This window comes from Bacillus rossius, chromosome 8 (assembly GCF_032445375.1).
Source record: "Bacillus rossius redtenbacheri isolate Brsri chromosome 8, Brsri_v3, whole genome shotgun sequence".
Taxonomy (NCBI): Eukaryota; Metazoa; Arthropoda; class Insecta; order Phasmatodea; family Bacillidae; genus Bacillus; species Bacillus rossius.
In genome coordinates this window covers 12,277,686-12,303,813 of record NC_086336.1, presented here as the reverse complement: position 1 = coordinate 12,303,813, position 26,128 = coordinate 12,277,686, and the positions used below count along the sequence as shown (strand labels likewise).

The window sequence follows — 26,128 nt, the reverse complement described above, 5'->3', positions numbered from 1 at the left end:
TTGCCCACTGAGCAGTAGTTTGTGTTTAGTCTGTTTTCATTATACTTGTTTTGGGTAATATAATTTGCACAGAGACGTGGGGGCAAATATTTATTACACTCGTACCACGCGTTAGAGACTTTGGCTGGGTTGCAGTACCTGAGTGAGCACAAGTGACAGTTGGCAATGGAAGAGTTGGTAGCAAGTGTCGTGTGACGCGTAGCGCGAGTGCGCTGCTGGCGGCTGTGACGTCACTGACTGACACCGAGACGAGTGTGTGGGTCGACGCGCGGCAGTTGCGATGCGCGACGGGAGTGAATGCCCGGGAGCAGGGAGCGAGTTACCGGACAGCGAGTGTGGTCGCTGAAGCAGTCGTGTGCGAGGCGCACGCGACCCAGACGGCTGCAAGCACACCCAACGGGGCCTGAGCTGGGGCCTTTCGACAACTGCAAACTACGAGACATTCAAGTAAGGTCGTCGCCATTTGCCCACCCCTAGACTCGTCTTTAACGCACTCCCATGCTATATTACGAGTCGCCGAGATTTTTGAAAAACTCGTCTGTGCTGATTGAGCGCCGCCTCTGAAAGATTCAGTCCCCAAACTTTGATAGTTTAAATGATTTAGTGATATTTCTACATTTACTTTAACGTTTGCGGAGTTGATTAGCTGCAAGATTAGCTTTCACGAACAACGTAATTAAGAGAACTTATAATGGTAAAGACTGGAAGTTTTGTTTAAATCATTTCCCCACTTCAGATTTTTTCGTTAATAAAGAGCTCAACCCATTTAACACCGTGTGCTGTGCATGCTTCGTGACGTCACTACTTGTAACCTGCGCACCTTTCCAACTGCGAAAAGCTGTGGAGAAATCCCTACGCTATGTCACCCAAAAAGTAAACTTGCAATAGACAATCAAAGGCCTTTCAGACTTTGCATTTCCGTAAAAAATATTGGTACGAGTGCAACCCACGGACTTGGACTATATTTGAACGTACTGTAATATCTTTTTTTTTGTTACTGTTTTAAATTATTTTGTATTCAGACGTGTAAGATCAGGCGTGTAAAACCGTTGCTTTTTATGAAGTCAAGCTTTTTGTTTGAAAATAAATGTATCGCAGTCGGAATCCAAGAACAAGTCATTGTAAGTTGTTTGTACATCCTGTAGGGCCTAACGTTGCGCAAATTATTCTCTTAATATTCTCCGCTAATTGTTTTACTCTGCTTGTTTGCGTGGGTTTAGACAGCGCGTTTGATTGGTCGATGTTTTGTGAGATTACAGCTGGTTGACATCCAGTATTTAAGTTGAGGTCCACCCTGTGGGGTGGTTTAAAGCCATTTTAATGATTTATTCTAAATTTTGTGAATTTTTATTTGGTTGGACAACGGCAACATGACAATAAAAATATTTCTTAGGCAATGTTTATCTTCATGTAGATAACCTAATTCTTATTTTTTAAAATACCTAAATATTTATGTTGTTTGATAAAAATTGGAATATTTTTATGTGAAATTAAACGGCTTTACAGTTTAGTTACTAATAAAAATGAAATAAAAGTTACTAAATATATATTTAAAAATCGCATACTTATTCCGCAAAATTGCACTTCCCATACAAAATAAAGACTTTTAACGGATTAAAATAACATATCTACATTTAGATTTTATTAATATTTCTTGGTTTATATGTCGTGTGAAATTATGTCGGGGAAGGTAGCAGTATAGTATTTCCCTGAAACTATTCTGGGAAATCTAGAGAATCAGCAATCCAGATCGCCGAACCGGAACCGGAAAGCACGTCCTGAGATTTGAGTAGCAACACCTCACTCCACCCAACATTTAGTCGTAACAACTAATTATTGATTATAACTGAACATTTGGTTACAATTAATGCATGTTAGAAGTTAATAGAAATTGGCTCGATAAACATTTTTGCTTTGTGAAAGAAAGAAATGTCGTTGATAAAATTAATTTTTTAGTGACTACATACGTGAAATGTTTTATGGTTTATTTAGCCACAGACTAAAAAAAAATCTGTAAACGTGTTTTCTGTCTCTTAATAGAGACAAATAGTAAATTTCTGATATTAAGGCTAAGCCTTACCAGAAAAAATGTTTTTTTTTTGTTACATACTAATGATGGACTATTTAATTCAAAACAGAGTTTTGAAAGCTATTTAGTAACTAACAGTAAGACGCAATTAATCAAATAAGTTAATTTTTATTACGAATTCATGCCTGACGATCCATACATAGCCGTTAATGTAGAACGTTTATTGAACGAGACCAAATGCAATGCTTATACTGTGAAATGTTACATATCAATTTACTTAGAGAAAAACACGAAAATTATATAACTCTAAATGGCAGGAGTGGGAAAGCCTGAAAATTAAGTACTTCAGATAAATTTAACGTCTAAAATGACGTCTTCTCACTAGCGAGGTCGTGGGAGACGGGGAATAGTGGTGATTTCAACTAAACACAGTCCAACCGGATTTTAACTGCACATGAGTAAGTGTAATAATTGTCACAAGAAACTTAAGATTCATTAACTCCGAGTCAGACGCATTAATAATCCGGATTCATGTTTTCTTTTTTTTCTATTGTTTTTGTAGTCAAAACATGTTTATGTGCTTTGAGGGGTAAGTTTTAGTGTGCAAAGAAATACACGCGCACCTTGTAATCGAAATTTTGTCATGACGAAGTCTAGTGCACATAAGCATTTCGTAAAATGTGTTCAAAAGCAAGATATACAACGTTGCAAGCGGTGTAAACCATTTGTGCTCATTAATATTCGTAATCTATACTAATATTATAAAGCTGAAGTGTTTGTTTGTTTGTTTGAACGCGCTAATCTCAGGAACCACTGGTCCGATTTGAAAAATTCTTTCAGTGTTGGATGGTAGATTTATCGAGGAAGGCTATAGGCTATATTATATTATCAATAACATAAGGGATCCTTACTAAAAGTCCAATTTAGAATCAAATGCGTTGAAGGGGGTTAGATACAACATGCAGTACACGTACTAAGTGTGTGTTGACAATGCCGCAGGCGCTAGAAGTTTATTAAGCGAAATACCACTCACTGACTCACTCATCACGAGATATCTAAAACTATACACCCGATTGACTTGAAATTTAGCACAGTTACTCATTTTGTGATGTAGACGCTCACTAAGAACGGATTCTGCGGAAATCCGATCCCAAGGGGAGTTTCGGGGCGTAATGTATCAAAATTTACAGTTTTTGGTAGGAAATCACCATGGCAACGGCTGTTGCTTTGTTGATGCTTCATTCGTCTCTATGGCAACGACTATTTCATTGTTAGTGCTGTCCTCATCACCGTTGAAATTTTGCGGGTACTTTAAATGTCAAAAATTGCCCTTTTTTTCAAGTATATATATATATATTTTACAGACTTGAAACTTCACAGTAATGTTCCTTATGTTACGCAGGATGACATTCTCCGAAAATTAGATCCCATGGGTGGTTAAAACCAGGCAATAGTGTGTACTTTGTATGCATGAGGGCAGTATTTGGCATTGTTCACGCCTTCTGCGTCTCTATGGCAACGGGCATCGCGCGGCAGTGGCGTACCCACAAGGAGGGGCATGTATAATGAGCGGTGCAAGAGTGATCTGCCTGTAGACTGCCGTAGCGAAGTACGGGTACATCAGTTGTACGTTGCGTGCACGAGTCGGGAAACCATCGGTGCTATTCATATTCTCTCCGGTACATTATACAGCATTGTAATCAATTTTCACTGAATTTTTTTTATTTACCATTACTGTAAATGTGAGATGTGGCTTAATTTTTTTCCATTAGTATAGCCGTGCGAAGCCGGGTCGGGCAGCTAGTATGGATATAATAGTTAAAAGTTCTAGTATATATTTTTCAAATACTCTAAGCAGCAAAACAGTTACTAAAATTTGTTTTCTATCAGGTTCACTTAGTATTTATTTTCTTGAAAAAATTGCGTTAGAACAAAAAAGGTTTAGTTGATTTTAATCGTTTTTGGCTCTAATTTGACGAACACCCCGCTATTGTCTATGCTGTAGTTTATTTGTTAAACCAAAGGGTATTGTCGTAAGATCATGTGTATAGTTGCTACCTCTGACTCGTTATTCGTGATAATGAATGTCCGTTTTACGTACATTTTATTTATCGTTGGTCTCCAGGAAAGAATCCAACGAAACACGAATTATTTAAGTGTAAATATTTTCATACACTGTTATCAATAATTCTGAAATGATTGTGCTGATCTTTTACCAGTTAACAACTGATTGAAAATAATTTCCCAATATTTTCATCTTGTTTGTGATTAGGTAAGCTTCTATATAAATGAAAATCCTCCAAAACGAACTTAAGGTTACGATTTATAATGTGGGGAGAACTGGGTTCGTAAGGGATAGCCCAATTAAGTTTTTAAATTCCAGTATTATTGATTTTTAATATTTACATTAATAATAAATAATTTTACTTGAAAATTTCTGATCTCAAATAACTGGCACTTAAAAATTGTTATCCGCAAGTCACTCACTGTCTGTCAAATTCCCGCAGTTCACAGTCCTTACTGTAGCTAGGCTCGACAGTGGTTCACCCCTTAACTCGCGCCTGTCCACACACACACAATCTCGCGCCACTCAATCGCCGCACTTTATCACGATCCGGTCGATATCCGTGTCGCACCTCTTCGCCGATGACACACTTCCCTTCGCTCGGAACTCTCGTCACACTCGTAACACCCGCGGCACTCACGGCACTCATCGACGCTGTCTAAGTAGTCTGTGGCACCCTTCTCGAACCGACGAGCGCCGCTGTAACGAGTCGCGTCATCTCGAAACGACCCGAACGCCCGAACAGTCGAGAAGGGTGGCGTCCATTCTCTCCACTGCGCGCGGAGGCCCACGGAATTACCAAGGCCGCTCAGCGATAGATAACGGCACCGAGGCAGGACGATGCGCGGGGTACGAAGTGGGGGGATTGTGTTAGTGATGACCCTTGTAATCCGGCCAGACACGCTTGGCATGCATTACGTCACTGGACGGCACGTGACACGGCGCGTGACTCCAGTGGCCGTGCAGGGCCGCCAGCCAGCTCCGAACCTGGCGCGTGTCGTGGTCCTGCGTGCGTAACAGTGTATTATTAATATTCTTTAATCATGCCAAACTAGTATTACTTAGAACGTGCTTACATGAGTACACGTAACTTTTTTAATAGGCTAGTTATGTTAAGTCAGCTACATAAATCATTCTTTGAATCATCACTAAATGTCAATGAATCTTAGGTTCTGTAAGAGTCACTAGCTGCGAGTGGTTTCTCATCCTTGGACTAAGTGTGGATGAAGATCGCATATGCAAACTGCGTGGCAGGAAATATTTGTGTCCAACATTGAACGGCTTGTCGGACGGCAGTTTGTACGCTTGTTATTTTTGCGTCCATTATCGCCACTCCGGAAAGGATGCCAGCCATGTGAACCATATTTTGGTTATACTGTAACAATAGTTTGTTGCTCAGCCAGCCAACTGCTGTCTAAGCCATTTTGAGTTCATCTAACGGGGTGGAATTATAAAATTCCTGGAAATGAAAAATGAATGTGATTTTATAAAAATATGTGCAGATAAACTGTATTTTTTATATGCAACATCCATGTATGTTAGCGTTGAAAGAATTCGGATTGCCTTTTATGACTAGTTTCTAATTGGATGCATCTATGAATCGAAGTATCCATTGGCTGAGGCTGCATTGGGGAATGACAAGGAAACAGATGCATGATCACACCGCGTGAGGTGTACGAGGATCGACGACAGAGTGGAGTGAGTTACTCGCCAGTATCTTGTAGAGCCATCTGGCGCTGTAGCAGCGCTTCCCCACGACAGATCCCAGAACTACCAGTGACATCAGGAAAAGATGGCGGACACCTGCAATCGACACTAGCGCCTTCTGGCAGCAAAGTAGTGGAATCAAAATGGCGGTCGTGACGTCGCATATGTTCGACGTCAGCTAACGATCACTGCTGGTGGGAGAAAAGGCCGTGTGTGGCTAGAAGCGCGTACCATAATATTTGCCTTCAACACATTCGGCACGCGATAATTTTTTTCTTCAGATGTCTTGTTAAAATACCATAATTAAGGCTTCGGTGCACCACAATTCCGACACGGTGTACCATAATTAAGGCTTCGGTGTACCATAATTCCGACACGGTGTACCATAATTCCGGCATGGTGTACCATAATTCCGGCACGGTGACCATATAATGGGGGGGTCAGAGGGAAAGTACTCGCCAGTATCTTGTAGAGCAGCAGCTTGTGGGGTGTCCGCCTGGCGCCCTGCTGGTCCGGGGCCGGCATCAGCACCACGTCCGCCGGCAGGTCGGCGATGTCACCCGCCACGGGCCGGCCCGCAGAGTCCTCCAGCGGCCTGCTGCAACACGCGCCGCCAGTCAGCCTCGTGTGGCGTGGCCTCGCCGGCCTGTGCCCTGCCTCCTCTGAGTGATTCTTGCTAGAAGTGATGACAACTCCACAGGGCTAAGGGAGCATCCAACTTTCTGGTCGGCCGAGTGGGGTAGGGGGCCGATGGTGGTACACATGCTGGGATGGGTAGCCTCAGCCCCTGTGTATAGCCGAAGCTCTAACGCCCTTCCTTGTTGCGTATGCGGCGTGATCCGCATCCACGCCCGTGGGGGCCTCTGGGCGGCAGGGCCGTTAGGCTAAGAGCGCCGGGTTATAAAAGAAAAAGGGGGGGGGGGGGGAACCCTTTTGTCATGAAATCAATCATGTGGGGGAGACTCATTTCACACACGTCAACCTCAACAACAGGCAAAAATGATGAATATGTAGACACACAGAAAACCAGCCAAGTTCAGCCGGTGTTAAAGGTTAAATACATAGACAACGCAGATAATTCATTGGAAGGAATTAGTCAGAAAAAAAACATCACAGCACAGATGAACACAAAGAGTTAACAAGGACGAGACAGTTGCAAAGAAGAAAATAAATAAAGACAAAAATATAACGGCGGAGAAAAAATTAAATCAATGATAGAAAACATATTAATGTTGAAAACCCAGCGATGTGACTAAACAGGTATTGTGTGCACCAAAACGAAGACAGCACAGACGAAAAAAGTAAGTTTTCTTTTTTTTTTTTTTAAGGAAGACTATTGTGTTCATATGTGCTGTCATATTTTCTGACTATTTCCTTACACGGAATTCTCTGCGAGGTCTATACGTTAAACCTTCGACATCGGTTGAACTTCGCTCGTTTTCTGTGTGTTTGCATGTTCAATATTTTTGTCTGTTACTGAGTTTTCTTATGACATGCAAAGTGACTAGCATTGTTTTGTATGTACAAACAGAAAAAAATAATTATATTTAAAGTAAAACTTATTCAAAACCGAAAGAAGTCCAGGCAACGACTCATCAGGGCGTAACGAAAACGAAAAGAAAAAGGCTCAGGACTGTGATATAAAAGGGGACAAATATAACATGTATAATTATTGATAAATCTCACTGCTATGTTCCTTTCCGAAAAATTTTGAAACAATTATTTGTAAATATGTTTTGTTTTATTTAAAAAATCTTTAAACTTTCTTAGCAGAAAAACTACCGCGAACCTGTACCATTTTATGAATACAATTTATCATGATGTTACTAATAGAAAACAATCTGATATAAAATATTTTGATTTCTTCAAAGCATTTTACTCTTGTCAGCATTCATTAACGATTCGAAAGCTCACAGCCTATGGTCTAGATCCTATATGCATTGCTTGGTTTTCAAATTATTTGTCTTATAGATTTGTAATTGTAAGAATAAGCAATTGCTTATCTAATAAATATCGTGTTGTTTCTGGAGTTCCTCACGGTGGAACTTTGTCACCTCTTCGTTTTAATATATGTTTTAATGATATTATAGATTTTTTGTCTTACTATCACGTTTTATTATATGCTGATGATCTTAGACTATATAATACTATTCCAAATCATAGCGATCATTTAGAACTGCAAATTATCCTCACCTCTATAAAAATGGCGTGAAACTAACACTATGTCGCTAAACTATGTTAAAACCAATCCTCTTACATTCACAAGGAAAACAAATAAATTTTTGTATACTTATTCACATGGACATATGGCGTGTAAATGAAATAAATGACCTTAAAGTACTTTTGAATTCGAAACTACTTTTTCATTACTATATGAAAAGTCTAATTAGTAAAAAATTCCGTTCATAACTAAATACGCTAACGTCAGTGATTCTCTATTATGTTTTTATTATGCCCTTATAAAATCAGAATTAGAATATGGTTCTTTAGTTTGTAACTTTAAGACGGAATCAGGCTCTAAGAGTTTAGAAAAAAATACAAATTATTATTTTTAAAAAATCTTCAAAATATTTAATTCAAAAGATGCACCGTTTAATTATCATGAAAAGTTAATAAAGTATAATACTCTATACAAACTAAACGTTCTGCCCTCGACGCGATCTTTATCATTAAAAGAGCATACGTCCCTGAAAGTTCCAGTCTACAGTTACAGGAGCAATGATAAATTTACCTCACCACAGTCTTATAAATTGATTATGCATCGTGTGGCTAGTACTAATTACTGTAGGAAATCGTTTGATCATTTTATGAATCCTCATAAAATTAGTACTAATGACTTATTAATACAGTAGCATGCAAAAATATTGTGATTTACTTGTAGTAACATAAATTATTATTATATATGGAAGATATCTTATTCGTACATATAACTTGAATGTGAATTTAATAGTGAATTCCTTTGTGTTACATTTCCATGTTGTAGTATTCTCAAACTGTTGAATATGATTGTTTGGAAATCCGCGTCTAAACTTCACATTTAATTTGTTTCCCTTTTTGTTTATTTGTTTTCCTTTTTTTTTTTTTTTAGCCTTTTTTCCAGGTTTATGTGTTGTTTGTGTTTGTTTTATATTTATATAGCTGCAGCCTATTTTGGACTTAGTCTGTTAGCGTTTAATAAATGTTTAAATAAATAACATTGTTTCAAACAACAGAGATGTAAATAACATTTACAAACAATTTTAGCGGATTTGATGATGTGTCTACGAAGGGTGTTATGCATTTTTTGTCCTTCAACCCTTGTTTTATTCCACTTCTTTAGCAATGGTTTGTCGTATAAAAAATTATGTTGGACATAAGTTGCATATAGAGTATATGGAATGGAAATTATATTATTGTTTTACATTTTACTTCTGTTATTTTCATCCCGTTTCTGTAATGGCTCATTTATCAAAAATTATTTAAACAAATGTTTTCGATCAAAATTATGCCATTTACAAACAATTGGAACGGATTCGATAGTGTGCATACTAAGGGAGTTATAATTTTTTTTTTGTACTTTAAAACTTATTTTTGTCCACCCCTTGCAGTTATGGTTGGTCGAATGAAAAATGTATTTAGACGAAAGTTTTTGGTATTACGCCTACAAGTTATAAGTTATTCAAATAGATGTGATATTCGTCATATTTTGGGAGTAATAGCGATTTCTCTGTTTTATTTTTTATTAAAACCTTCCCCAGGTCTACACTTTTGGCCAGATATTGTCCATTAACGAACTCAACCGAGATTGTCCATTTTTATATTTTTGTATCAGTTTGGAAGTTATTTTTGAAAAATCATATCAGTTACCGTGCCCATAAAAATAGGATGTATATATATTTATACACTTTTGATTTTACGATAGTTTTGGGGTATAATGACGCTGAAACAAAAAATTATATAAACATTTCCGGAAATCGCACAATGGTAACGGCAGTATTTCTTCTAAATCTACCTAAAATGACAGGGACCATAAAATCAGAAACTGTCACGTATCAAGTGCAGTAACAAAGATATTTTATACATTTTTCAAACTAGAATTTTACTGAAACAAAACGAGAGTAATATAGATTTGGTAACTGTAACAGGTAATTTGTACCATTCTTTTATAACTTTGACCTGTTTTTATGAATGCACAATGTAATAAAATAATTCCATTAAAATTTTACCCAATTTTTGACGACCGAATGTGTTGTAGTATTGCATAAATATAAAGTTCCTCTGACAATACAATATTTTGATAACTTAGGACCTTTGTGTTTACGGTGAATGGGGGTCAGAGGATTAAAAAAAAACACTATTTCCATGCTTTTTGTGTATCCACGAGGTCAGGGCATGGTGGGCATGGTGGGTACTAAAAAGAACTTTTGACAATACAAAAATGTATTAAAATTCTTGTATTTTCACGGATATCATATTTTAAAATACAAAATATAACATTTATAGGTTATGTTTAATAAAGTAAATAGATTAGCTATAAAAATGGTGTTTTTAAACGATATAATATTATATGTACATAATATTTTGACTAGTTTAATTGAACATTAATGACTAAATTAAGTTACAACAAAGACCTTAATCACTCATATTTATTTGATTTGTTACAATTTCTCATATTCAATATTTAAATTTTTTTTTTAGATTTAAAAGAATAAAATTTACTTATAGTATAAAAACACTAAAAAAACGCTTTTATTGTTGAATTAACCAAAAATTAAAAATTAAACTTTAAATTTAATTTTCTTGTCTAACTGCCAAATAATGCACACAACTAGTGTAAATAAAAGCGAGGGGTGCTTGATTTCATATGTCTTCAATTTTTACCCGACTACGGTGAAGCCAAAAGGAAGGGTTATGCTTTTAGCAGTCTATGTATGTATGATTGTTTGTTTGTATTTACGCATGTTCCGCCGTAGCGCCTAAACTATTCATCCGATTTTGATGAATAAGGTGTCAATCTATTCGTTATTATGACCCGGGTAACAGGCTACATTTTAACCGATGTCAACAATAGAAGTCGATTTTACATTGTAATACCCGATTTTAACAGATTTCATTCCTTTCTTTATTTTTTTTTATGTATGCAGAGGATTGAGGAAGCTGGCCTGGTGTTTGAATAACTGTAACCCGACTACGAAAAAAAAAAAAAAAACACAAAAATGTAAGAAAGAAGGTGGTTTACTTTATCCTATTCCGTATACTGAGCAATTGTTTTATCATGAATATCCTGGTCTATATTGTTTAATTATTAAGTAGATACGTATGTATTACTCACGGTATTATACCACTCGTCATTTTGTTGTCGCAATAAATGTTAAAACGGAAAATAGTAAAAAAAAGAAAGTTAAAAAAAAAATATATCCCGACTACGAAAAAAAAAAACATTAAATTTAAGAAACAAGGTATGTGCTGTTTGATATCATCGTCTGATTGAGTAAAACAAGTCATTTGATATGATAGATATTCCTATTTATTTAGTTCTATTTAAATACTCTGTCACTTCCACATTACGTAATAAAATTATAATTCAATTCAAATGCCGTAGTCGTGTGTTGCCAACAACAGATTTTTTTTTTTTTTAAAACTGTGACCCGACTACGGGAAAAAACTAAAAGGTAAGCAACAAGTTAGGTCTTGATTACTATTATAGTCTTATTAAGTAAGATCAATCTTTTATAATTGAAATCTTCTATCAGTTTGATATAATAACATTATAATTTAATATACCATTCTTGTATAACCAACTAAAATGCTTGCTTGTGTATAAAATTAAAATGCTCTCTTTTTGTAGTTGACAACGCATGACTAAGGCATTTGAATTGAATTATAATTTTATTAATGTGAAAGTGACAGAGGATTTCAATAGGAAAAATTAAATAAATAGGAATATCTAACATATCAAATAAATTGTTTTACACAATAAGACGATGATAACAAACAGCACCTACCTTGTTTCTTCCTTTTATTGTTTTTTTTCCCGTAGTCTGGTTACAGTTTTTTAATTTTTTTACCTATCAATAAAAAATATATAATTTATAATAGATTTTCTATCACTAATTTTAGGGTATAGTCCAAACGAAAATTTAAGGATATAGTCATTACGTAAATTTAGGATATACAAATAACGAAAATTTTAGTGTATAGACATTACGAACTTAACAATATAATCTTAATGTTAGTAATGGAGTGCTTGATATCATTTGTCTTAAATTTTCTATAAGTAATAACAAAAAATAGTGCGTGGAGTCCCTCCGCGCGGAAGAACTGAAACTTCGTAATGTGGAAATGAAAACAGGAAGGGGTAGAAATTGATTTTTAGTGAAATCATATTGTATCAAATCAAACTAAAAAAAAAACAAAAAAAAAAAAAAAGTAAATGAAATAATGACTATTATAAATTAAAATAGAACAATAAAATAGAACAACAAGTACGTATTTCAGCTAATTGCATGACGCTCACACTGTTTACTTCGCTGCATAGCAAGAATACCACGCGCATGTGCTTGGAATATTGGACGCTACTCGTTGCTAACGCTCGCGCTGGCCTGTAACAGGTATACTACGCGCATGCGTTCGAGTGCCACGGCATTCACTCTCGCTCTGTCTCTTTCTATTCCCCCTCCCCAGGAGCGTTGAACGTTTAACGCAACAGTACTTTCATACTCCCTCCATGGTAGCGTTAAACGTTTAACGCAACCTTGTTGGAAGTCGCATTAGAAGTTTCACTTCAATAATAAATTGAGTAATAATAAATGTTCTATAAGTAATTCGTTTAACGACATAGCGCTAGTTTCACACCATAATTATAGAGCTGATGACAATTTGCAGTTCTAAATTATCACTATGATTTGGAATATTATTATATAATTTAAGATCAGCATATAATAAAACCTGATAGTAAGACAAAACATATATAATATCATTTACAAATGTATTAAAAAGAAGAAGTGACAATGTTACACCTTGAGGAACACCAGAAAACACACGATATTTATTGGATAAGCAATCGCTTATTGTTACCATTAAAAATCTATCGGACAAATAATTTGAAAACCAAGCAATGAATATAGGATCTGTGATCTTTCAAATAGTTAATGAATGCTGACAAGAGTCAAATGCTTTGAAGAAATCAAAATATACTAGCTATATCAGATTGTTTTCTATTGATTTGTAAAAGACGTTCTGTCACTAATTACCTATAGGATATAGTCACTTAGAAAATTTTAGGATATTGTCATTACGAATATGAGTATTCGAACTTAATAACAATAACGAACTCAAAATTAGACATGGAATGCTTGATATAAATTGTCTTAAATTTTCTGTTACAAAATTTAGGGTATAGTCATTACGAATACGAAAGAAGATAGCAACCCACGCTTTTAGTTAAACAGAGTTGTGATGCATTATTTAGTTGTTGGAAAAAAAATAATTTAAAACTTTAGTTTTTAATCTTTAGTTCTTTCAACGATAGAAGCTATTTTTTAGTTTATTTTGACAATGAGTTTTTTTTTTCTTTGCAGTTAAACCAATAGGGTCTGTGTGCATTCCGAAGTTGCGGGAACGCGCGGTGAAGCTCGGATATTTTTGTAACCATCTGGGTGTGGCTCTCATCCCTACGCGAATGTGACAGGGCCCTTAATTTACTAAACACGTGCCCAGAGGCCAACGCAAGATTGCCGGAGTCTTACGGGGGGAGGTTCATTTTCCCCACCAAAATCCTAATAATAATAATAATAATAATAATAATAATAATAATAATAATAATAATAATAATCGTTCACATCAACAGAAGGAAATAACCCGAAAGGAAAAAAGGGGAAAAATCGGTTCTATCCTTCCCCTCCACAGAAATAGTGAAATCAAATTTCTGCGTAAGTCTCCTCTGCACGTACCGTAACCCAGCATTTTCGCTTAAAATACCTCGCAGCGCTATCTACGCTGTCGGTGTCTTCACTGCTTCGCCACACTTCGTTACCGCTGACGCCATCTACCAGCGGCGCGAGGAACCACCTGGCGTCGTCCGGCGCCGCCACAGCAACGCTCTGCTCGGCGTTCTCCGGAACTACGAACTTCTCCTGGCTGCGCGCTCCGCTCCGCTTGCCGTGGGCTGCAATCCAGGGCGCCGCATTCAAACAAAAGGCAGTTGGAACAAGAGCAACCAGTGTCGCAATGTAGCACATCCTCAAACGCACTTCACGTTAAATTTAAACAAATGCATATAATAACTTCCAATATTGAATTCAAAGCTTACTACACGAATCATTAAACTATTAACGACGAGATAAAATAAATACGTTAAAAATTGAGACTATTTTACGTCAGTTGTAATATACATTCGTGTCTCAAAATTTTGCAATCAGCATAACAACATTTTGACTATCGACATAAGACTCCAGGCAATATACAGAATGTCCATGAAAGAATATTCCAGTTTCAATGTTTTTTTATAACATTTGAATTAAGACTATTTACATAAAATCAAAATATACAATTGAAGGTCAACTAACCTAGTTTTTTCTTTAAAATGTTCAATATGTGTACCTTTAGTCATACGGTACACATCCAACCTAAAATCCTATTATTCCCACATATTAGATAACAATTCCGGTGTAATAGTATCAATAGCCTTTTATTCAGTAGCTCCACTCTGGAAAATCATTAAGTAGCGGTGGAACGTAGACACGATCTTTTTTAAAGCCCTAAATGAAAAAATAAATTGCATGGCGTTACGTCAGGTGCACGTAAGGCCAGAGAACACATCCAGTTGTTTCGATTTTCTTATACCATCGCCAGATGTTTTGCCACATGAGGGGTCACAATTAAACTTTAAATGAAACACACGTTGAATTGAAATTACGGATTAACTTTTAGCAAATTACAGAACACAAAAAAACTACGCTCAGAAGTCGCCATGTTGCTTAGATGGCGCAGGAAGTGAGAAAACAACAAATAAGTAGATACTAGCGTATGCGCTTAACTGAAACTGTTTTGAGTTACTATTTAATTGTGACCTTGAACCAAAACTCTACAACACTTACAGTAGATACTATTAAAATTTAGGCATAACTTTGGCATTATTTTATGTACATAGCCCTGCCACCTCACAGACTCTCAGTTGATTCTCAACCCTAAATGCAGAGCAAATCATCGGTACACATTACTACTGTGATGTGGCTGAAACTTTAGTTTAGCAGGCAATGGGCGTGAAATACCGTAATTAGCATTTCAGATCAGAAACTATAAAAAATTTCAAATATGCAAAAATAATAATGAAAAATTGTCAAATATTTGTGAGTGTTCAGACATAAAATCTAACAGTAAAAACGTTTTCCCAACAAAAGTCGGCTTCGCCGGCAGACAAATATTTAATTTCATAGATGTGACTGTAATAGTTACTTTCATACTTCTGTACTAAACATACTTCCTGTACACTGACGAATGACCCACCAGTTGGCCTAAGAAATGTAGTTGTGATAGTGAGCATACCTACTCAACATATTGATTGGCCAAAATATTAAGATTTGTTCGTTCTTAAATTTGAATGAAAACTAACTAAAATAAATTAAAATCAACTTATATATTCCAGTTGCGCATTTGTACTAAACGCTTATAGGAATTTGCAATATAATTTTTTGAAAATTTAACGACCTAATAATTAAAATTACTTAAAATATTATGTTTTAATAAAGTTGAATAAATTAATACTGATAATATTTCAATATTTTAAAATAATTTATGGATGTAATAGTTTAATAAACGTCAGACTGCATGAAGACTATATAATTTTATGTAACATTAAAACATTTAAGAAAAATATTTCACTTTTTGATTCTATAAACAATTAGTATGTTATGCAACCAGAATACGTCATTCTATGTCACTACTATAGTTTTTCTTCAGTATTTTTTTTTCCATGTAGAAGGCGATATTTTCAATCTCTATAGCGGACAAAAAATTCTTACATGTTTCGATCCACACTACTACGTAACTGCTAGCCCTGAAATTATTTACTAGAGTTACACTGAGGGAAAAATATGATTTACGTTAGTTGTTGGTAGGCGTTTGAATTTAAAAAATTTAAAAACCTTCTAAAATGTAATTTTCAGTATTTTTTATTATTAACCTCGCAGACTTAAAGCCCTATTTTGATCTGTTTTCTTTAAATTTTAGGTTTTGTAATCTTAAATATCAAAAATCATGTCAATTATTGTATGTAGTAACAAAAGAAATTTAGTTATCTTAGTCATTTCGATTTTAAATGGTTACTTTTTGTAAACATATAAATCATATTTTACTGGGATTCCTCCAAACTTACTACAAATAATAAATCAATGATTTTAGATTATTTTAATTAGACGCTAGTAAATTGAACTGATTTTGAAGTTCAGCTGCATACTTGGCTTAATATTACATTCAGGGCTGAGCCGTTACATATGTTTGGATGCAACTTGTTCTAATTACAATTACTATTCGTAAAAAATAAAAAAAATTAAAATCTGTAAAATTACTACGCTTCGTAAGTAACAGATTGCATTTCCAATTACTTTTAAATTACTTTTTACGACATAATTCTTATTTAAAATGTAGAAATATATAGTGATTTTTTTTATAAAATTTATTATATCATTTAAATAAATTCTACCTAGCCGTTGTATAATAGGAAAAGTTTCATTTCAAAAGTTTTGTCATTTGGGTCGGAGACACAAACCGCCAGGACTAAACAATCTTTCAACAGTCACCCGGCTGGAAAAGGCGTATTGTATTTTAAAAAAAATAGTTTAGGTAGCGAACAGAATGCAGACCCAGTATAATATCGGTTTTGAAAATAAGTGGATAGCTAAGAATTTTCAGGAAGACGTAATTGTTTACTTTCTCAATAAGTTCATCGTCACTATTGATGAATGGTGTCAATCATCAGTAAAATCTTGGGACATGATTAGTTTTTATGAGCACAATATGTCTCTTCTACGATTCGTTTAGTATTGTCTCTTTGAAGAAATGTTTGTACACTATCATATACAGAATCAGTTATGGCAGGATCAAGCCAATTACAGAGTTAAAATTTTAGGTGAAGAACACTGCCAGTCATTACAATAATTGCCAAACTGGCAACATGGCTGCAAGAGCTTACGTTTCTGTAGTTGAGTTTATATTAAATACAGGTAGAATTTTTACAAAAAAAACATCGTGAACCACATCATAGTTGTAAGTTGTATTAATAATAATATGAATATAAAGTATACTGCGTTACTGTAACAAAAATTACTTTACCAAAAATCATGCAACAAATTACATTTAATATTACTTATTTTCAAATGTAACAGATTACCTATAAGGTTACTGTAACAACTAATTGTTACAAGTAACGCGTGACTTCTAATGCATTACCACCCAAACAGGGTTACATAAAGCCATGCTTGAGTTTCAAAGAAATGCATATATGAAGAACGATAACTTACAAAAGTTTATTTCAAGCCTTTAACATGCATTTTTTGTCAATAGTTCAATGATAATTTGTCCCCATAATGAGTTGAAATGGTAATGGTGTATGATTTTTATATATTTTTTTAATTTTAAACAACTATTTTTTCTTCAGAAAGAGGGTATGGCGAAAATACAGTCAGCACGCTGGGTTTGCACCAGTCCTAGTTTTGACCCCAGGAGATGATATTTGAGAACCTTTTACACACGGGCAATGTGTTTGAAGGCTTAGCGAGAGCTAGATTGGTTTTTTCCGGGTGCTCCTATCTCCAACACCGTGGAAAACCTTCTCTTCTTCCTTCTCCAGCCACCTCAACACATCTCTGTACCTTAAAAATATTTTATCCACTCATTTTATGCAGAGAAGTTAAGGTGCAACCTATGTCAACCACTCAAAAGTTTACAAAGAACAGAAAGTTGAGAAAGTTGATCTAAATACGCACAATAATCAAGAATATTAAAACAACTTTCAAAGCCTGCAGTTGGTTACCAAATAAATGAACAAATTGATAGAAATTAGAAAAACATATAATTGTAAAAATTGACTAAAAATGGTGGTCGGCGCCACGGCAACAAACCCTGAACCCTGGCGCCGGACCACCAGGATCATACTACTGTCAATATTTAAGTTATGAAAAAAGGACAAAATATTACTATAAAAGCAATTACTTGAGTATCTACTTTAGCGGACATCAAAACATTTGAATAATCAACTACAAAACATTAGAAGTTTAACATATCATCAGAAATGTCTATAAAACTGTGCGTTTTTGAACATATTTTTCTAATGTTAAATTATTTTTTTTACTGTTCCATAATATTTATTTCTTTGATGCCTAGTAAACACATATTTTGTTCTTTGATCGTCCAATTATTTGTCCTTTTCACGTCGGAGATTATAACGATATTAAAACAATTATATTTTATAGAAATTTTAAGATTTTTTCTAAAGATTTTATTTTAATAGTAAATATGGATGTATAAAATGACATCCACTATTAGATCGTAGGTTTAATGACCTTCGGCATGGTTGTATTTTGGATTATTTACTTTATAGCCTTCCCTTTTAATCTCTGTTGCGACTGTATTAATCTATTTTAAAAAATGTTACTGAGTCTTTCAGTATGCCTACTCACCAGAGTGTGTAACATGGAACCTCAGGAGAAAATTCATGTGTTCTCATGTTGGAAACATACCTGTAATACCAAACTCGGACACGATATTTAAAGTAGAAATTTTTAAAATAATGCTGAGCGTGATAAATATAAGAAAAAAAAAGTGTTTTCAACTACATTTATGGATGCAAATCACACGTAGTTCCCGCATCCACCTCTTGAGTTCGCTGCCGGAGCAGCTACGTCGACTATCGAATCATTCGATTTGAAGAGTTAAATTTTAATCGATATTATGAAACAGCTCCGATAAATACAAAAAATGAATTATAAAATCCGGGCATTGTACCTGATTTTCATCAGGAAATTTTATTAAATTATTTCCGATTATGTTTAAATTCATTAAACAGTTAATGCTTTCAAGTTTTCTTTTTGGGTTTAAAAAATTTTGGTTCGCAGCATCCACCACAGATGGCAGCACCGTGGTTGTGTTGTTACACATTTCCGTTCCACGTGACATTCGTTCCATTCTCGAAATTACCCCCACCAAATGAGGTATACCGAGAGCTAAGATGTAACAAATAAAAAAAATAAAAAAATAAATTTGAGACCGTGGGTGTTTTTCCTTGAACTGCGTGTCGCTTTTCATTCAAGTCCGTGATGGAAATAATTGGAGGGCGTGGTAGATTGCGCGGGGCAGTAATTAGAATGAATAGGACCGGATCACAATGAAGCGCCGGTCACGAGTGCCGCTGGCCCGTTCGCTGGACCGCAAGTCGCAGCATCGCGCGCACAATCGCACTTCGCTGTGAACAATGGCGAGCCCCACTGAGCGGAGGGCGGACGGAGCATTGTTGGCCGATTAGCAGAGATGATCCGCTAATACTCGACCCTAAATAGCTTACCAAATCCTCGGCTATCACCCATCTGAATGGGAACTAGGGATCAGTGCCGAAGTGAAAGTTATTTGTTATCAGGTATTAAAAAAAATTGCTCTGTAACCTCAAACACTCGAAAGTAAACTGTTAAGAATAACATCGCAGTTAAATATTTCGATTATCGTTTGGCAAAAAATAAAAAAAAGATCATCTCATAATTATCTGATTAAAGTTTACTTGTTTAGGAATTTACTTTTATTTTATTTGAGCAAAACTCAAGGCAGCAATCGTATTTATTATCCTACCATTATCCACAGAAATAAATTCATTTACGAAATAAATTTTGATAATATTACAATAACATATCGATTTAATATTTAGTACTGAAATTCGAGAAAAGCTGTGTTGAGTGAATGTTGTGCCCCTTGTGTAGTTAAATAAACTTCATCCATGGTTACGAAAATTCTGGAAGCTGCATCAAGTGGGCGGAACAGTAACTACTGTATACTCAGAGGACACAAGGGAGCAACCAAAAATATTAGTTAGTTCTCACAAAGGGAACTAGGTAGGAGGATCGTATTTTAACTGAAAAACAAATATGTTTACTTAAAAGTTTACCCTTTTTATTGTTAATTAATATTTGCATTATCTTATTTTTAGGTTATTTGAAATTACAAAATTACAATTATTGGAATTAATAATTAATTATTTTAAAGGGTGCCCGGGCCATTTGAAGTCATTAATTACAATTTTATGATACATTTTATAAATGAGACTATGAAAATAACCATAATAAATTTAACATTAATTAATCTGATTGGTGCTGGAGTACATATTCAAAATGTTCCATAACGGACTGTTCACTGGCGGAGCATAATTAGGAGGTTCTGTGCTTCAATCTCCGAAGGATCGGCGTAAATTGGGTAGGCTAAGTCTTGAAAGGAAACTTCACTCGAGTCTTGAAACACATCTTGAACCAAGTCTTGAACCCCACTGGAACCAAAAGGGAATCCAATAGTCAAGAATAGTAAACCAATTAAGTTGGTGCAAAAGGATAACGGGGAGGCAACCATAGTCAAACAGGACGTTGTCTTTTCCACTTACCGATGTGGGGTTGAAGTGAAGTAAAGTGAAGTGAAGTGAAGTCAATCCCCGAAGGGAGGCGGCGCGGCTGTGAACCGTCGCGAGACATTATACGAAATTACTACTTGGCTAAACTAATGGCAAATAGCCAACCAGAAGAATAAAAAAAACATAAACTTTAGGGAACACTCCCGAACTTGAGAGATCACATCTCTTAACTAGGTTGCGGCGGCTGAACATGTAAAAGGCGCGGGCGATGCGGCTCCGGCGCGGGACGCTAGCGTGGTGACCGCCGAAGGAAGAATCCTCCTCTCTTCCAGGTGACATGTGGTTAAGTTCGAGCGAGAGGCCCGGAGTGTTAGGCAGTGAGAGAAATGACCTCTGATTGGCTAGAATAAGCCCGGCGGAGTACTTTCTCCGCCCTCCAAAAAACAATATGAAGAGGGCTAATTGCCTAACTTAAAGGGGCCTCAGAGGTGCAAAGCAGAGCGCTCTGTTGGGGACAACTAGAACTGACTCTGTGTTGGTTCGCTAGAGTCCCACGGGGGGGGGGGGGGGGGGGAACTAGCGAAAGCTTGTACCCTATGGAGCCCACTGGTGCGAGCTCTGTCGGGGAGGAAGGGAACTTAGATTAAGTATGGTCACGGCCGCCAGAGCGCTCGCTCCGACGCCTAAGAGAAGGTAATTTAGTTCGCCGTGCCGCCCGGAGATGGCGCAAGCTGTCCGTTCGCCGGCCTGGGGTCTGTTATAGAGACGGGGAGGTAATTTATCCAGATGGAAGGATCTGGAATGGATAGAGGGGTAAAGAGAAAAGGGGGGGGGGGTAGTGCTACGTAGTGGGAAAGGCCGCCTACAGGACTCCCGAGGCGTGTTGGGACCGACCTTAACCTGTGCCGGCGAACCTGACCAAACTTGCTTCGGTCAACTGTAGCTAGAGCTACGGGTGTGCCTAAGAGGGCTGACGGAATCTAAGGTAGTGTGTGGCAGGACGTGCACAGAGCACTGAAGGGGTGCGAAATTTCACTCGCGTACGTGCAGAGAAGCGAGGAGACATGAGACGATGCTTAATCAGGACCTGAGTGATGTGGGAGCCCGTGGATGAAATGGCCGGAGACAAAATTAAGTAGGAGAGTACAAAACTGGGATAAAATTTTGATAGGCTGTAACAAGATACAGAAAAAAATACTTAAAATATTTAAATTATCCTAAGTCTAAAGATGAGCCAGGACAAAATGAAAATTTATGGCTCATTTATGGCTCAGCATCCTGCATCCCACATAAAAGAAATAAATAATTTTTATCTCAACACAACTCGTGACGACATCTGTTGGCAAAAATCGGGAGTACTTCCAACAAGTTCCTTTGCATGAGATAAATTAACTCTCGCCACTGAATGGAGCCAAAAACGGTTAAGAGCCATGTAGCCTCGTAGCCAGTTGAAGCCTAGTAGTGTTGTAGTCCTGTAGTCCTGTATTCTCGTAGCTTTGTAGCCTCCTTGTCTGGTAGCCAATTAGCAGCTAGGCATAAGACTTTATGGAGCCAAATACTTTTGGCGCTATTGACTTTTGGAGCGAAATACTGTTGATGTCAAAGACTGCTAGAGCCAATGACTGTTAGATCAAAAAGAAATTTTGGAGCCAATTACTGTTGGAGCCAAAAATACTTTTGGATTAAAAAGACTGTTGGAGCCAAAGACTGTTGGAGCCATAGACTGATGGAGCGAATGACTTTTGGAACCTAAAGATTGTTGGAGCCAATGACTGATGAAGGCACTATATCCCATCGTAATTTGGCGATCGCATCCTGCTTAGTTAAATTTTCGTGAAAAATGTACATACTTTTCGTTAAGTGTACGTAGTCGAGCCTGTATTATCGTATCTTAATGCTAAAAACGTATCCTTTTCGTTGATTGTTCTTCCGATTGTGCTTCTAATTGTGCTTCCTTTTTGTGATTGTGCTTCCTTTTCATTGATTAAGCTTCCAATTGTTATTTATGTTAGTCAAATGGGTGTTCTGTGTGTGTTGTGTGTTCATTGCATATAGTGTGTGTACATTGCATGCCTATTGTGGGTACTGTGCGTCTATAAAATGTATTGTGTGTCCATTGCGTGTAATGCGTGTCAATTGCGTGTACTGTGTGTCCATTGCCTGTCCAGTGTGTGTACTCTGGTGTGTGACCAGTGTGTGCACTGTGGGTACAGTGTGTGCACTGTGGGTACAGTGTGTGTATTGTGTGTATTGTGTGTACTGTGTGTGTTGTGTGTGTTCGTTGAATATACTGTGTGTACTGTGTGTCCTCTGCGTTTACTATGTGTCCATTGTGTGTACTGCATGTCCATGGTGTGTCCAGTGTGTGTACTGTGTGTACTATGCGTCCAGTGTGTACTGTGAGTCTAGTGTGTGTACTGTGAGTCTAGTGTGTGTACTGTGGGTCTGACCTATCTGGCAATGGCGCTGCAGGGCGGGTAACCGGGCCTAAAAACGGGCTGTAAACTGCACGGCGAGGTTACCCCTTTAGCCTTGTAGTCGGTGAGGAGACTCAGGCAACCCCGAGGTCTTCTCTACCTGCTCTGAGGTTTTCACACACCGATCAGGAAGGTGATTGTCGCTTGAGGTGTTGGAACTGTTGCCGGTTCTAGTATCCGAGACATGAGCCATCAGGCCCGCGGAAAGGGTGTGTGACGCGATTATATAGCCTCTCCACATCAAGTGGCAACCCTCTGCCTCCACGTTGGCACCACTGTTGGGGGAGGATTGTGGTGGCTATGTTGGGACGGGTTCCCCAACCTCTGGTCATAGCACCTCTCTAACTGAAGAGGGCAATGCCGGGTCCAACTCTGCCTCAGTTGCATCCTCAATTTGCATGTATGAGACCGGAAATGGTGAAAGGGCTGAATCTGCAGGCAACAGCAGATGCGACAGAAACCTTTCCGGGGGGTTCGACGGCCGAGCCTCGGTGCATCGGTCCCAAAAGGGCCACCATAGTGAATGGATAAGGCCCTATGGTAAAGGAATCGACTGGGTATGGTGGTTATGGTGTCGGGTGGCCGGGCCTGAAAACGGGCTGTAAACTGCACGGCGAGGTTTCCCCTTTAGCCTTGTGGTCGGTGGAGGTACTGAGGCAACCCCCAGGTACCTTCGGCCCGGGCACTGTAGTTGCCATTTTCCAGCTGGGGCTGACGGCGGTTGTCGCCTGACGAGTGCAGTCGCATCCGGGCCTTAACCGGCTGTAAGCCCGTCGGGCCGAGGTACGGCGGGTCGGAGGGGTTTCCGAGGCGACAAGGACACCCTGTGGCTGCACTCTGACGCGTGACGGTCTGGTCAAGCTACCGGCGAACAGTCTGCCGACGAGACCAAAAGTTGGTCGTAGTACGGGGAGAATCCACCATGTTTGAATGGCGCCCCGCTGAGGTTTCCTTAAAGGCCCAGGATTCTTGTTGGGAAGGACTCGTACTTGGGAGTGGTGCCCCGAGTGCTTTAGGGGTAGGTATCAGGGTTCCCTAGCCCTATGACGTGCTGACGTGATGAGCGACGAGAACTGCTCCGGTTACCAGCCTGGTCAGCTGGAAGAGGTTGGATAGGCCTCCACTGGACCGCGGGTTCACTGGGTGATTGAGGGGTCCCAGTGTGATGCGGGAGACTGGGGTAGGCGCCAGAAGTGATGACAACTCCAGAGGGATAAGGGAGCATCCAACTTTCTGGTCAGCTGAGTGGGGTAGGGGGCTGGAGGTGGTGCATATGCTGGGATGGGTAGCTTCAGCCCCTGTGTATAGCTAACACTCTAACGCCCCTCCTGGTTGCGTATACAGCGTATCCGCATCCATGCCCATGGGGGCCCCAGCCTTAAAAATCCTGTTAAACATGAAGGCTGGGTCATCAAATAGGAGGAGAGATCCTCAAAACTTGTGTATACTGTATGTACTGTGCATACAGTGTATGCAGTGTGTTCTTTTGATTAATGTGTGTCGTTTCTTTAAATGTGCGTAGTCATATCTGTAGTAGCCCTGAATATTTACTTTTTCAAAACCTCGTGGTCTTGATAAAACAATTTTTCAGGGATTATTGGTCCTTTTTTAAGAGTAAAACATGTTCCATTGTTCTAAATGCTGGTAAATGATGGTATTGATACTTTAGGTCTGACATATCGAAGATTTTATCTTGACTGCTTGAAGTAAGTTATATTATATTAGCTATCGACAAAGGTCTTGTGGTTCTGAGACATCTGGTCTATACATTTGACATTGTTCATGATTTGGCCTCGTGGTCCGAATACTCTTGGTCTACTGTTTGGAGGGTATTCTAAGCATCGAAAAATTAGACTTCCATGTTAGGCAGCATGACAACATATTTATTTCGTCGGGGCAGGTATCTGGTCTAGTGTTGTTTTTCGTAGAGTGAATGATTAATAAACTCTACGGGAAACATAATTTAAAATTTATTTTAAGTTCTAGTTATCCTTATGATTGGCCAAAAATCAAAACAAAGACGGAAATCTATTGCGTTAAAAATTATTTTAATAAGTGATTTTTTGATGAATTTTATAATTTTTCCAGAATTCATACTTTATTAATTACGAATTTCCAAGATGGTGGTCATATCAGCTTACTGGAGGCTCATATATAAGGAAAATAAACCATTTTAGGATTTTGAACATGATTTATTAAATATGTCTTTTTTTACATAAAATAAATTATTTTACTTTGGTAAATTATCGAACCAAGGACGGATATTGATCGAATCATTCATTATATTAATAAGTAATTTTTTGACGAATTTTGGAATTTTTCCCGAATTTATAGCTAAATATTTACGAATTTCCATGATGGCGTCCATATGTTAAGATGGCGGATGCCACAGCAATAATAAATTATTACTGCACTCTCGTGAGTAAAAATTAAACTAAAATGGCGGTTGGTAGTTTTTATGTAGCTATACTAATCCAACCAAACTTTCGCAATGGTTTGAAGTATTTTTAATGTAGCTAACTTAACATAATCAACCATTCTTACGATTTAACTCAAGTTCTCCAACACGTATAGATGCACACACAGACCCACTCGGGAAAGCGAAAAATGGCGGCTGCTGTGTAAATGCACACGCTTTGTAAGGTTAGTTATAAACTGTGATTTCTCATAATCAGTATGTGCTAGAAATTAGGTATTTCGGCACTTTTTGTATTGTTATTATAATTTTAAATTATTATTGGAAATTTTATTTTCCATATAAATTAGTTACACAAGGGTGATTTACATTTTGTTAGGCTGGTGTACTCTACGTAGTTAAACTTTGCGGCAGTGGCCCGAGGCACATTTTTACAGGGGCCAATTTGATCTTTACAAGTCTAAAGACGATGTTAGCAGCCAGGATGACATTTCTCCCGCTTTCAGTCACGCCCGGGGCCTGTAACATTATTTCCCTGCATGACTAAATTTGCATACAATAGCTCTTGACGAGTTGTTACCATTTCTCAGAGGCAAGCATAGGTAAGCTGTTTGGCAGCATGTCGAGGAGCATATTACAGTCCGCGGCGATGCCTCGGGACGGTCGAAACGACGCCTTTCCCAGGCGACATAGCAAGTTTTGACCCCCCTTCCCCCTTCTTAACCCTGTGGCTTCTTGGGAACTCCTACTCGGAGCATCGACCTCCAGTGAAAACCGCGCAGAGTACATGCTCTCTCCAAGGACATATGCCCTTGTCCGACAGAGCCCTCAGCGAGCTCTAGCGGCTACAAAA

General features: G+C 37.6%; 1 protein-coding gene across 1 annotated transcript in view; it reads right to left on the bottom strand.

Annotated features, from left to right (window-relative positions):
- Nucleotides 1-319: 319 nt before the first annotated feature.
- LOC134535261 (uncharacterized) overlaps nt 320-26,128 on the bottom strand; it is a 112,437-nt gene continuing 86,628 nt past the window's right edge. Inside the window, exons 3-6 of the mRNA XM_063374332.1 lie at nt 13,761-13,947; nt 6,261-6,399; nt 4,735-4,867; nt 320-381 (exon numbers count right to left, since the gene is read on the bottom strand). Of these exons, the coding sequence (XP_063230402.1) occupies nt 320-381; nt 4,735-4,867; nt 6,261-6,399; nt 13,761-13,947 (521 nt within the window). The remainder of the gene's footprint in view (nt 382-4,734; nt 4,868-6,260; nt 6,400-13,760; nt 13,948-26,128) is intronic.